Below are 14,589 nucleotides of genomic sequence, written 5' to 3' on the forward strand. Positions count from 1 at the left end.
GTCATAAATCGTCATGTTTCGTCAGAAGTAGAAACAAATGGCGAGTCAAATTTTACGTCGGATGTCGAAAAGATCGTGTGTCGAAGCGATCATATGTCGTGTATGTGTATGGTATTGGTTTATGTGACTTTGATCAGTCTGATGTGTTGGCTTTGTAAACGGTGCGTATTTTGAAGGAATCCATCCATCCATTATCTACTGCTTAATCCGGGATTGGGTCGCGGGGCAGAAAATAAAGCAAGTGGCTTCGGACTTTTGAACATTTTTCATTTTCTATGGTCATTTCCTCACATTTTAAGGAAAAATGATATTACTTCACCAGTTGTTATTGAATTTCAAATATGTCTTCAGTTTTAGAAAGTTGATCAAAAGCACCATTAAGATTGATGAAAAAAAAAAAAAAACATTTTAGGTGGTGAAGCAAGAGTCTCATCAGTGAGATGTCACCTTATCGCATTGAAGGAGTCTGAGAGTCCAAGTGATCCATTGAGATGTTGTTTTGCAGGGGCAAAAAACGTAGACCAGGCCAAGTACATCTAATCAGGCCCCTTATGACGTATAAAGTCAATGGAAACATGTTTCCCTTGCCTCTGCGCTGGTAAACGGGGCCCCCATTTGGAGCCAGACCTGGAGGAGGGGCTCGCTGGCCTCCCTCCACCTTCAGGTTGGGGGACAGGTCCTGACTCTTGTTTGTGCTTATGTACTAAACAGTAGCTCAGAGTGCACACCCTTTATGGAGTCCTTCGAGCGGCTGCTGGAGAGTTCCCACCTTTAAGTATCTTGGGGTCTTGTTCACAAGTGAGGGAAGACTAGAGAGCGAGATCGACAGGAAGATTGGTGCGCCAGCGGCAGTGATTTGTATCAGTCAATCATGGTAAAGAAGGAGCTGAGCTCAAAGCCAAAGCTCTCTAATTACTGACTGATTTACATTCCTATCCTCAGTTATGGTCACCAGCAGTGGGTCATGATGGAAAAAGCAAGATCCCGGATACAGGCGGTTGGAATGAGTTTCAGTCGCAGGGCCCTATACCTTAGAGATAGGACGAGAAGCTCAGTCATCTGGGAGGGGCTTAGCGTAAAGTTGATCCTCCCCCGCATCGAGAGGAGCCAGATGAGGTGGTTCGAGCATGGGATTATGAGGCCCCCTGAATACCTGGATATGGAAAGAGACCCAGGGTTTAACCCAGGACGTGCTGGCAACGCCTCAGATCCTCCTGGAGGAGCTGGAGAAGTTGCTGGGGAGAGGGAAGTCGGGCTTCCCTTCTAAAGCTGCTGCCTCTGCAACCCGACCTCGTATAACGGATAAGCAGTAGAAGATGGATGAATGGGTGGACAGAAATGGAAGGATGGATCCAAGCGTCCACTTTTGGTGGAATGACTCACATATGATGAAGGTGAATCAGGCCACAGCTTGAGTGGCACAAAATGGCTCGCAGTGTGTGTATGTGCCACAGTGCATTCATATGCATTTTTCACTATTTTTACTATGTAAACTTGAATTTGTATATATTTGTCAAAGTGCCCATTTCCATTTATCCACTCTTGACTGATTATGTGATGAAAATGACTCTTCCACAATCACAATGAAAAGCACTTAAATCAGATGTTTGCTTATTCAGCTTCTGTCATGCTACTGACCTCCAAATTACCTTGTCTAATGGTGTTTAAAAAGAGAGAGAGACAAGTAAGAGTAGAAGAGATAAAACCTGCAATCTCAGGTCCTGCTTCAAGGATAAAAGCATGTGACTCCAGACATCTGTAAGCTTGGCTTTGAATCTGAAAACAGAATAGCCTACTCAGAAGAAACAAAGAACACTGAATAGAAGTACCGTGTATGTTAGATTGTTATTTGACATCGGTGCAATGTTTACAGTTATGAATAAGGAAACATTAGCACAACATCTAACTAGATTAACCTTTTCGAGAAGCCTTTATTGTATGTACACAGACCAGAATATACTTATTCTAAATGTATGTAGCTTCTCAGTCACCTGGGTTGTTGTAATCTGCAAAGGATTTAAAACTACTGGACTATTCTATTTTAGAATTGGGTGGAACATGCAGGCAAACAAGCTCTTCTGTCAGACACCTTGGATCTGTCTGAGCTCTTCCACCCTGATACCTTCCTCAATGCTCTGAGGCAGGAGACTGCCAGGTAGGATTTGCTTAACCTTGCTCTACAAAGAGATTTAAAGATAACACATTTTTTGTGTGTGTTTTTCTTTTAGATCTTTAGGTTGTTCAATGGATAGTTTGGTGTTTACATCATCATGGAAGAGTCCTATTGTTGGAGCCAAACTTCAAGTCAAGGTAACGTGACAGGCACACAGATTTAACTTGTATATGTTCGATTTAAGACCGTCAAGTACCTTATAAATGAAGCTCATAACATGGGTGGATTGCGCCTAAGGCCAATGCTGTTTCTGAAATCAATCATTTGCTGTTGCATAGTCTGACATTAGCTACTTTGTCTGTTGCTCATTTTTGTAGATCTGATTTATGTCTTTGACAACTTAATAAGTTGTTCCGATAAGCCGTCTATGGTGGCGCAATGCAGTGTTACTCATTTTTCGAGCGAGCCTGTTAACTTAAAAAGAAAAACATTAAATGGGTCGGGTCATTGTTGAAATTGTCGATTATCATGATGCTTTAGGCATTGTTTTTGATGAGAGTAGTTTTAAGTCTACAGTGAGAGATGAAAGGAGTGTGCGTTCCTTACAAGAAGCTGCGGCTGCACAGAGGGAAGGAAAACAATCCAAAATTTGACAGCAGATGATAGTGAGGGAATAATTATTGTGAAGCGGTGTGCTCTTTTGCTGGCACACATACATAATGTAGCTTTGTCGGGATTTGTCTCTTTTGCCCTTTTTTCTCTTGCCCAGATTATGGTGATTTAGTAGTTGTCTTTGTATGACTGGCTCAATGCCAGAGTTCCTTTTATTGTCTGAGCTGCAGTGGAAAATCTCTGAGTCAACCGAGTCGATGCACTCACAAACATGAACTGTGAGCATGACATACAAGTTCACGCGGTTGTGTCTTTTCTCCCCAAATTGGGAATTATATCGGCTCGCCTCTGCATCTAAGGACTGCTTTTTATCCTTCCTATCATGCTATTTGTTAGGACATAATGTTTTTTGGGGGCAGGGGTTTAACACCTGCATGTACTCACCACTTTCCTTTCTTTCCTTTGGCTTCTACACATTTGTTTCAAATGAGAAACTGATGTGACAGGTGTTATTCTGATTTTGTTACAAAACAGAATTAATGAAAAACTGTAATTTGGTATTTATATACAGTGTATCACAAAAAATGAGTACAGTCGCATTTCTGAAGATATTTAAGTATATCTTTTCATGGAACAACACTGACAAAATGACACTTTGACACAATGAAAAGTAGTCTGCGTGCAGCTTATATAAAAGAGTTAATTTATTTACCCCTCAAAATAACTCAAAAATATAGTGATTAATATCTAAACCCCTGGCAACAAAAGTGACTACACCCCTCGGTGAACGTTGTCAATATTAACATACAACATGTCAGCTGTCAATATTTTGTGTGGCCACCACTATTATCCAGAACTGCATTTACTCTCCTGGGCATGGAGTTGACCAGAGCCTTATAGGTTGCTACTGGAATGCTCTTCCACTCCTCCATGACGACGTTGCTGGGCTGCCGGATATTTGAGACTTTGCGCACCTCCACCTTGAGGATCCCCCAAAGATGTTCTATTGGGTTCACCTCTTGAGACATGCTTGGCCAGTCCATCACCATTACCCTCAGCATCTTCAGTAAAGCAGTGGTCATCTTGGAGGTGTGTTTGGGGTCATTGTCATGCTGGAACACTGCCCTGCGACCCAGTTTCTGGTGGGAGGGGATCATGCTCTGTCCAGTACATGTTGGAGTTCATGTTTCCCTCAATGGAATGTAACTCTCCAACACCTGCAGCACTCATGCAACCCCAGACCATGACATTCCCACCACCATGCTTGACTTTAGGCATGACACACTTATCTTTGTACTCCTCACCTGGTCACCGCCACACATGCTTGAGACCATCAGAACCAAACAAATTAATCTTCGTCTCATCAGACCATAGGACATGGTTCCAGTAATCCATGTGCTTGGTTGACATGTCTATAGCAAACTGTTTGCGGATTTTCTTGTGTACCGTCTTCAGAAGAGGCTTCCTCCTGGGGTGGCAGCCATGCACACCAATTTGATGTGGAGTGCGACGTATGGGCTGAGCACTAACAGGCTGTCCCCCCACCTCTTCAATCTGCAGCAATGCTGACAGCACTCCTGCGATGATCTTTCAAAGAAAGCATTTGGATGTGACGCTCAGCACGTGTGCTCAGCTTCTTTGGACGACCAACTCGAGGCCTGTTCTGAGTGGACCCTGCTCTTTTAAAACGCTGGATGATTTTAGCCACTCTGTTGTAGCTCAGTTTCAGGGTGTTGGCAATCTTCTTGTAGCCTTGGCCATCTTCATGCAGCGCAACAATACGTCTTTTAAGATCCTCAGAGAGTTCTTTGCCACGTGGTGCCATGTTGGCACTTTCAGTGACCAGTATGAGAGAGTGTGAGAGCTGCACTACAAATTTGAACACTCCTGCTCCCTATGCACATCTAAACCTAGTAACACTAACGAGTCACATGACATTTTGGAGGGAAAATGACAGACAGTACTCAATTTAGACATTTAAGGATGTAGTTTCTAAGGGGTGTAGTCACTTTTGTTGCCAGAGGTCTAGATATTAATGGCAATATTTTGAGTTATTTGGAGGGGAAAATAAATTAACTCTATTGTATAAGCTGCACACAGACTACTTTTCATTGTGTCAAAGTGTAATTTTGTCAGTGTTGTCCCTCCCCCCCACTACATTAACATTGAGCAGTTTCATTTGCATATTCACTGCTTCCGGGAGCACACTCCTCAACCTCCCTAGTAAAGTCTATTCAGGGGTGCTGGACAGGAGAGTCCGTCGGGAAGTCGAATCTCAGATTCAGAAGGTCCAGTGTGGTTTTCGTTTTGGCCGTGGAACAGTGGACCAGGACGACACCCTCAGCAGGGTCCTTAAGGGTGCATGAAAGTTCGCCCAACCTGTCCACATGTGTTTTGTGGATTTGGAGAGGCGTTCGACCATATTCCATGGGGAGTCCTGTGGGGGTGCTTCGGGAGTACGGCGTACCAAGCTGCCCTGTAAGATTGATGACAGAGTTTGGTCCACATTGCCGGCAGTAAGTCAGATTCGTTCCTAGAGAGGGTTGGACTCCACTATGGTTCCCCTTTGTCACAGATTCTGTTAATAACTTTTATGGACAGAATATCTAGGCGAAGCTGAAGCTTTAAGGGGGGCTGGTTTGATGGCCTCAGTATCGCATCTTTGCTTTTTGCAGATTATCTTGTGTTGTTAGCTTCATCAAGCTGTGATCCCCAACTCGCACTGGAACAGTTCGAAGCAGAGTGTGAAGTGGTTAGGATGAAGATCAGCACCTCCAAATCCAAGTCCATGGTCCTCAGTCAGAAATGGGATGAGATCCTGCCCCAGTGGAGGAATTCAAGTATCTTGGGGTCTTGTTCACAAGTGAGGGTAGGAGGGAGCGGGAGATCGACAGGTAGATTGGTGCAGCATCTGCGGTGATGCGGACCGGTCCGTTGTAATGAAGAAGGAGCTGAGCCAAAAGGCGAACTTCTCGATTTACCAGTCGACCAGTCTACGTTCCTACCCTCACCTATGGTCATGAGCTGTGGGTCGTGACCAAAAGAACAAGATACCGGATACAAGTGGCCGAAATGAGTTTCCTCCGCAGGGTGTCCGGGCTCTCCCTTAGAGATAGGGTGAGGAACCCAGTCATCCAGGAGCCGCTACTCCTCCACGTTGAGAGGCACCAGCTGAGGTGGCTCGGGCATCTCTTTCAAAAACGTCCTGGATGCCTTCCTTGAGAGGTGTTCTGGACATGTCCCACCAGTGGGAGGCCCAGGGGACACCCTTGAGAGACTACATCTCTCGGCTGGCTTGGAAATGCCTTGGTATCTGACCGGAGGAGCTGGTTGAAGTGGCTGGGGACAGGGAAGTCTGGGCTTCCCTGCTAAAGCTGCTGCCCCCGCAACCCGACCCTGGATTAAGCAGTTGAAAATGGATGCAGTGCTTCTAGTCCACAGTGAACATGTTGGATTTAGTGAGGATGTGAATGAAGGTGCAGGTTTTAACCCTTATGCTGTCCACAGAAGTGGTCTCTGGAATGATAAAGATTACCACATCCTTGTTCATTATTTCATCATCAAGGAACTAGAAAATAGTCTCTCAATCAACCAATATTCCTAGGACTCAAAATGAAGGCATTATTAGCACAACAATGCCAGAGCCCCCATTTCATTGTGCATTTGTTTTTTTCTTCCCACCTCACTTTTGTCTACAAATCTATTTTTTAGGTGGGTGGTCTGCAGCTGGAGGGTTGTAGTTTCGATGGTGTCCATCTTTGTGAAAACCAGCATGACTCTCCCAGTGTTTCAGCAGTGCCTCTCTGCTACATGGCTTGGGTTCCTCAGGTAAGCATTGCAGAGTACTTAAGTCATCACACGTAGAAGGGAATGGAATCATTTATTATATTGTGTGCAACTTCTTACCAAAATATAAACATTTGTTGGTACACTATGCGTGAGAAAGGAACAAATCGCAAAACAAAAGTCAACATAATTGAAAAATAAAAAGGACTGGAGACAAAATGGCAGACGAGACTCTGGCATCGATAATTTGAAATCACGTAAGTCAGATACATCGTAAACCGGGAACTACCTGTACTACTACCTGTATGTATGTATGTATATACATCCCGGGTTACGACGGACTTGCGTGATTTCGACTTAACGACGCCTCTCTTGGGTTTTTTTTTAATGTTGACTTTTGTTGTCTGATGCATGCTTTTATTTTGGCGCAGAAAGCGTAGAACAGAAGGCGAGTGCATGTACAGACACACCCGCCCACCCCACACACGTATCACGCACACACAGAGCAGCCGGGTGACAGAGTAGACAGCCTGCTTGCACATTTGTTGGTTGTGAAGCATCCAGAGGCGACGGCTGTCTAGTATAACCGCTTTTGTACTGTTTATTGTGCTTTTTCTATTGTGGTCGAATTCTTGGGGTCAGTTGTGATTGTTGTCGATGATGTGCAGACGCTAACTGATACATGGTAATCGTTTCTTATTGCTTTATCAACAGCTACTTGTAAACGCAAATTTGAATTGCTGTTATTGAAGACTGATTTAAGTTCATTTTATTTTAGTTTCTTCTGCAAGTGTTGATGTCATGAGCATCTGAATAAAGTCAGCAAACCGCACGGATGTCAGACATCGTCATTTCGCAGTTTAGCTTACTGTCTAACTAGGACCCCCAACGTCTTGGCACGGACAGTACAATATAGCCAGCGCAGGAACGGAACTCGTACGTAAACCAGGGACTACCTGTATATACAAGCCGACTAATCGCAAAAACCCTTGATGATTAGCCAACTATGAAAATAATCGATTGTACCAGAACTAAGATATAAAACATTCCCAATTAGCTATGTCATCTCTTGTCCAATATAATTTGAAACGGGTATTATTGCATTGAATTAAAGTCTTATTGCATTCTTGCTTGGATCCTTCCCGAAAAATGTGATTGGGATCGAACTCTGTCCAAGATTGTAGCTGTTCTCTCGAACTCTGTCCAAGATTGTAGCTGTTCTCTCATATATTTGGCAGCTGATAAATGTTTTTTTCCTACCATTTAAGAGGTTTACGTGTACTCATTGCCCTTGTTTGCATTTGGGAATGATGTCAGTTGTCTTGTTTCATGCTTACTCATAGAATTCTACTGCTGACCCTGCTGCTACGGAGGAGAGCATCTGGCTGCCTCTGTACAGAAGCTCCGAGAGGGTTAAGGTGGTCACGCACATTAGCGTGCCCTGCAGAAGCAACTCCAGCCAGTGGATACAGACTGGTGCTGCCCTTTTCCTTAAACAACGATGATAGGACATCATGAACATATTTTTAAAATCTATTTTCTGACTGTATTTATTATATACCAAAATAAAGGTGTAATGCTAATTTCAGCTGGTAACTGTGTTGTTTTTTTGTTTAGTTTTAATGATGCTGCTTTTTTCTGAAAATATATCATTATAGGCTATTTGGGTATCCATCCATTTCATACAGTATACTGGTCATCAGAGTTTGGTAGAAACGAGTTACATTTACTTGAGTAACTTTTTGAGAAAAATGTACTTCTAAGAGTAGTCTTACTATACCGTAGCCGCTACTTTTGGCTACATTAGAATTGTTACATTTTTCTTCTTCATTCTACATTCATTCATTTTCCGACCCGCTTATCCTCACTAGAGTCGCGGGGGGTGCTGGAGCCAATCCCAGATAACAATGGGCAGTAGGCGGGGTACACCCTGAAATGGTTGCCAACCAATCGCATACATATTCGACATATTAGATTTACCTTCCCCAATGAGACAATAATCACATGACTCCGTTGTACCAATCGGATGTAAGAATACAGTCACATGACCGCACACAAGCTTGCAGTCGGAAGTCGTATGATAACGCAGACCTAATCATTTCGCTGAGTCAAAAAAGGATTCAGCCTCAGACAGATCAGCCGATCATCATGCAGAGAAGCTGAGCGTCTTGGCCAGCCAAGACCCACCCACTGCCAATAGACCCCCAGAGATGCTGAGCGTTCAATGGGTGGAACAAGTTCAGCATTTATCCTGTCTCATTTCAACGCAGTGGAACAACGCACTCTCAACTCTGTAGACGCTCAGCATCCACACTGTTTAAAGCACTGTGAAGTTGCACGATTGAATGAACAAGAAGCTTGCAGTCGGAAGTCCTATGAGAAGACACTGAGCTTTTGATGGTGGGAAAAGCTCAGCATTTATCCAATGACTCACCTCGTTTCGCTGCAATGGAACAAAGCATTCTCAACTCTGTAGACCATTCCGGATCTTGAGGCCACCTATCCAGTCGTGTTTTCCAGATAACTCTGTAAAGAATAAACAATTGTACAGAGAGCGCTGCATTACTGCATCGACATTACTCGAAAGCACGGATTTCAACCTCTCTACCTAGTTTTTATTTGGCGCCGGAAAACTGCAGATATGATGGCTTCAATTTCATGGTAGGAAATCTTTTCTCCACTAGCAGACACTCATGCTCTTTGGATGGGTGATGTTTCATTTCTGTAGAATTTTCTAGTCGGAATTCAATGATTGTTGTGTATTTTTCAGGCCTAATATTGTCATGTAGGAGGTTATAGTAAAGGATAAACAGTTCAGATAGATGACGTGCTGAGAAAAACAAAATGTGACATTGTAAGCTGTTACAATGTTACTCATTACTTGAGTACTCTTTTTACCAAATTCTTTTTTACTTGAGTAATTTTTTTGAATGACAACTTTTACTTGATTAATATTATTGTGGAGTTACACTGCACTTACTTGCAAGGGTGTAGGTTTGCATAGGGACGGTAGGGACATAACACTTCTAACTTCTCAGGATGCTGAAATTGTCCCCACCAACTTTTAAGTGACCCTTTTTGCATTTTATAATAACTTCACTTATATAGGTAATTTAGATTGTCTTCCCATATGTTGTGAAGATAGAATTGATCCTACCATTATTAGTAGGGCTGTCAAACGATTAAAATTTATAATCGAGTTAATTACAGCTTAAAAATTAATCGTAATTAATCGCAATTCAAACCACCAAGACACAAGATGGATATATTCATTCACCATACGGTACATAAGTACTGTATTTGTTTATTGTAACAATAAATCAACAAGATTACATTAAAATTATTAACATTCTCTTAAAGCGATCCATGGATAGAAAGACTTGTAGTTCTTAAAAGAAAAATGTTAGTACAAGTTATTGAAATTTTATATTAAAAAATTTGTTTTATTAAAATTTGTAAAATTTTCAATCAAAAAATAAACTAGTAGCTCGCCATTGTTGTTGTCAATAATTACACCATGCTCACTCATTGTGCTGAAACTTATAAAATCATTTGAGCCCAAGCGCCAGCAGAGGGCGCCAAACACCAAAAAACAAGTAACAAGCGGACATTACACTGCTGTCATGTTAATGTGTTTGAGGGGGGCATGTGCGTTAATTGGGTCAAATATTTTAACGTGATTAATTTAAAAAATTAATTACCGCCCGTTAACGCGATAATTTTGACAGCCCTAATTATTAGGTGAATTATTTTCATTATGTTCAGACTTATATTTACCCCTTGTCACTTGCTGAATGTGCCAGTCCTTTTTTTCTCCCTTAAACACGTTTGATTGAGTGATGACTTGACCCCCACACACATGCACACAGCCCTGACACAGAAAAACATGTTGACAACGTGCCACATCCTCCATGTATTCTTTGTGTATGTTAAATTTTCTTCAAATATTGTAATTTAAATTTGTTAATAAAATCCAGACATTTATTCTGGAATTTTTCGAAATATTTCTTCACTAGTTTTTGAAAACGAAGGTTAGAATCAAACGGTGTATCAACTGAACCAATATATATGGAAGTTGGAATAAGTCAATGCAGATTTATTTTGCATTGATCATTTAGACTATCAATTAAGACTTCATTCACCAACACTCAACTGGTAGGTTGTGACCTAATAGTGGTTTATGTTGCCTAGGTGGTTCCCCAGTTTACCTCTCTCATTCCTCCTAGCTGATTTATCCTTGCTGTGAGCAAATAACTTTCTAATATCCATTTGCATGAGTAATGCTGTTTGAGTCAAGTAGAATTAAAAAATAATACATCTGGTTACAGATTACAGCAACTGCAGTAACAAATAAAATGCTTGTAAAACAGTTGGAAATTATGACGACTGATAGAAAGATAAAGATACTGTAGGCAATTAAGTCATATAGACTGATGTAGTAATTTTGGTCATATGAACAAATGGCAATAAATAGCATCAGTATTGATTGATACAGTTCAAATACCACGTATCACTTTAACACAATATTAGACAAAGCTCTTTAGTGAGCCTCTCACTCAAATCGCATTTAATTATCATTGTATTTATAGCCAGTAAACTAAAAGACTGCAGATAATCTGCTACTTTAATTTGCAACCATAGTCATTTTACCACAATTAACTGCCATATACGTAGAGTGAAGTTGAGCCATTTAAAGTGCCTGTGACACCATAATTTTTTTTCAAATAGCATTATTATGTGAATTAGAATCATATTTTGAGACGATTCGACTATATACAACAATTTGGATAGGCGCAGATGACGAGAAAGGAGTCTTTTAATCTGCCGTTTGGACCCGCCTGTTGTTATAGCGCTCTAGCATCCCCACCTAGAGTATTTTTTCCCCAATTGCTAAATAAATGGTATGGTCATGATAAATAACAATGATGTGCTAAATCAAATATGAACTATTAAAAATGCATTTATTTGGTGCGACAGGGCAAAATTACAGCATAATGGTCAAAACTGCCGACTTCTTTCTCTCCCGAACGGTATTTTATGCCACTGGAGCTTTGTCATTTCCCTGCCCCGGCTTTGGAGACTGAGGAAAGAGCATAAACAAAACAGAAAGCGTGACAGCTAGCCGACATGCTAACCCGAACCGAGCAGCTTTTCCAAGTCTTATTCTCCCCTTTCGGACTCATGTCACACACGGCGACAGGGTTGATTATTTTCACCGATCGGCCAGCCTCTGGAGGTGAGCAAGTTTCGGCTCGTCGTTCATTTGCTGCGGGCACGAGTGCTCGTTGCCGTGAACGCAGCTGGAAAATGACCGCCGGACAAACCAGCCGACCTCGGAGCGGGGGACTGCTCGTGGCCAAGCCGAGGAAAGCGCATTCTCTGCGGGCACGTGTATAGGACCGAGCGGGCTGGATCAGCCAGCTAAAGCGATCGACGTCGGAGCAGGGGTTTGCTCGTTGCCAAACCGAGGAAAGCGCATTCTCGACGGGCACGACTTTATCGGCCAGCGACCATGGTGTGCGACAAGCTGCCGCTCGTCGGCTCATGGCCTTCTCGGTGGACAGGGAGTATTTTCACCCACAAAATGCAAGCCACCTACTTATTAAAACGTGTGCCATGGTCCCAGTATTTGACGTAATATAAAGCACGTAGCTTCACAACGGTCCCACAGTTGTTGGACTTGTTTTGGACATTATCTGCGGTGAACGGGAACTTTTTGAAACCTAAAAAGGCCTACATGCAGCCTGCAGCACATTGGGCTGGCAAAAAATAAAGTAATCCGCAAAAGCTGAATCCGCAGTCGCTCTGCATACTCTAGTAGCGGCTGTATGCTGAAGATGATTATCCCACTGACATCACATTCGCATTTTTTCATCAATCCAGGAAGTCACTCATTTTCATGGCGCGGGATTAAAAAAAATTAATAAATTTATCAATCGCTTCCACACACATCCAGGCGGTCCATTTCATTCAGGAGTGTAAAGTACCCCGTGAAATATGAAATAAACATGCTTTTTGCTCTCATAGTCACTTTGAATTTACAATTCGTGGGAATATGTGACCAAAAAAACATAACACATAGGTAAAAACGAACAATTATTGGCAGTTTATCTGGCTCCAACCTGTAAAGCAGGTGGGAAGATGTAATTTGCACCCTCAACTGTATAATTAGCACATGCGATGTAATATTGATGCTGCAATTTGCACCTTCAACCGTATAATTAGCACATGCAATGTAATATTGATGCTTCAGTCACTTGTTGTTGGAGTAATCCAAAAAAATGATCCTCTATTCCATTGCGTCTATTAAAAGCACCAAACTGTCACGAAACTTGTGATGTATCGTTGGAGCGTTAAAATAGGCTACTACTCTTTTGCAACCGTAGTTTTATCCGGCATTACGACTTCATAACACATCAGAACGATTTTTCAATTTGGGAAGTCAGACTCAGATCTCCCGACATAGATGAACGCAGCATATCACCCGAAGGTTTTTTTTTCCTCCCAAAAGTGCTTCGCGGAAATTTCAACCAAGGGCGTAGGTTTGGTCACAATATTGGTATGGACGATATTACAGCATAACCTGCATGTACACTTTTTGCTGGGGACGGGACATTAATAAGACCAAACATATTTGGTGAACGGGGGTCAGGGCTGCACTTCTCACCAATATGAACCTAATTAATGGATAGGCTAAATGATTGATGCAAAATAAATCTGTATTGACCTATACTAACTTTCACACTGCAAATTTATAACGTCTTAATCTGACATTTTTTTGTGAAATCTAGTCAAATAATTTTCTCCCATCTTGTTTTGAGTGTTGAGTGTTAAAGGCTAGTTAAGAGATTAATGCGTCATATTCTTATTTACATTAAGTAAATATTACTATTTATTCGTGTTGAGCCCATACATCCAAAAGTTGGTCATTTTTCACCTTAATCAAGAAAAAAAATTATGTTTTCACCAATATCTATTCTTAAATTAAGTACATTTCTGACAAGTTTTTCTTTTGAGATTAAATATACAAACTTTTTGCTTAAAATAAATCTGTTAATCTTATTTTCAGCTATCTGATTTTCTTATGTCAAGAAATCTAAGTGAGTTAAACGGAGTTGAAGAACTGTAGCAGATGCAAATTTAGTGGTGTGTTCCCCACCTCCACAATATTGACGTGTTTTTTTTTTTTTTTTTTACATAACTTCAACATTCTACATTCTAATATCCCTCGTCTTCGAAGGGGGCGGGGGAGGCGGCATGTTGTATTTATCTCGGGCTATGAAGGTGTGTGTGTGTGTAGGGGGGTCAAGTCATGAGCCAATCAAACATGCGTGTGAGGGTAAAAAAATGGACTGGCACATTCAGCTAGTGAAAAGGGGCCAATGTAAGTCTGACCATAATGAAAGTACTGTAATTCACTTAATATTGGCAGGATCAATTCAATCCTCACAACATAAAGGAAAACAATCTAAATGACCTATATAACTGAAGTCATAATGCAAATAAGGTTGCTTAAACGTTGGTGGGGACAATTTGAGCATCCTGAAAAGTTGGTCCCTACCGCCCCTATGCAAACCTACGTCTTTGATTTCAACTCTTATGCCTATCACAGCCAAAGTTACGTGCATAAATTACCATATTAAGGAGCCATGTGCAGATTGTCTATATGGTGTGAATAGAGCAATATGACCATATTGAAGGGCAGCTTAAGAGTTTTTCAGATGAGCGTTTTAATCAGTTAAATTGGCCTGAATGCGTCATTCGCTGTCTCAAAACTCACATTACCAATTTTTGTTTTTGAATTGACCGCGTAGTTTTTTAGTTACTGTCATAGCAACACCTTGGCAACGGGGGACGAGCGACAAGGCCTTGCTGCCGGCCGCTACCCAATGACGTCAACTCCTGAAGACCTCACCAACACTCCGATACAAGAGTATAGCACCAAGCTATCCTTGCCGTCCGTAAAAAAGTTGCGGATATCTACCTCATAACTATCGCTTAATTGTATTTTTTTTGTTACTGTCGCATTTTCTCCGATATGTTAGATGATAAATAATTGATCCCAACAAAGAAAAATG

At 41.7% G+C, this 14,589-nt stretch overlaps 1 protein-coding gene across 1 annotated transcript in view; it reads left to right on the forward strand.

Annotated features, from left to right (window-relative positions):
- dync2h1 (dynein cytoplasmic 2 heavy chain 1) overlaps positions 1-8,076 on the forward strand; it is a 231,897-nt gene extending 223,821 nt beyond the window's left edge. The window contains exons 93-96 of the mRNA XM_057838672.1: positions 2,046-2,155; positions 2,229-2,310; positions 6,437-6,553; positions 7,855-8,076. Of these exons, the coding sequence (XP_057694655.1) occupies positions 2,046-2,155; positions 2,229-2,310; positions 6,437-6,553; positions 7,855-8,016 (471 nt within the window). The 3' untranslated portion in view covers positions 8,017-8,076. The remainder of the gene's footprint in view (positions 1-2,045; positions 2,156-2,228; positions 2,311-6,436; positions 6,554-7,854) is intronic.
- Positions 8,077-14,589: the final 6,513 nt, after the last annotated feature.

The sequence above is a fragment of the Corythoichthys intestinalis genome, chromosome 6 (assembly GCF_030265065.1).
Source record: "Corythoichthys intestinalis isolate RoL2023-P3 chromosome 6, ASM3026506v1, whole genome shotgun sequence".
NCBI lineage: Eukaryota > Metazoa > Chordata > Actinopteri > Syngnathiformes > Syngnathidae > Corythoichthys > Corythoichthys intestinalis.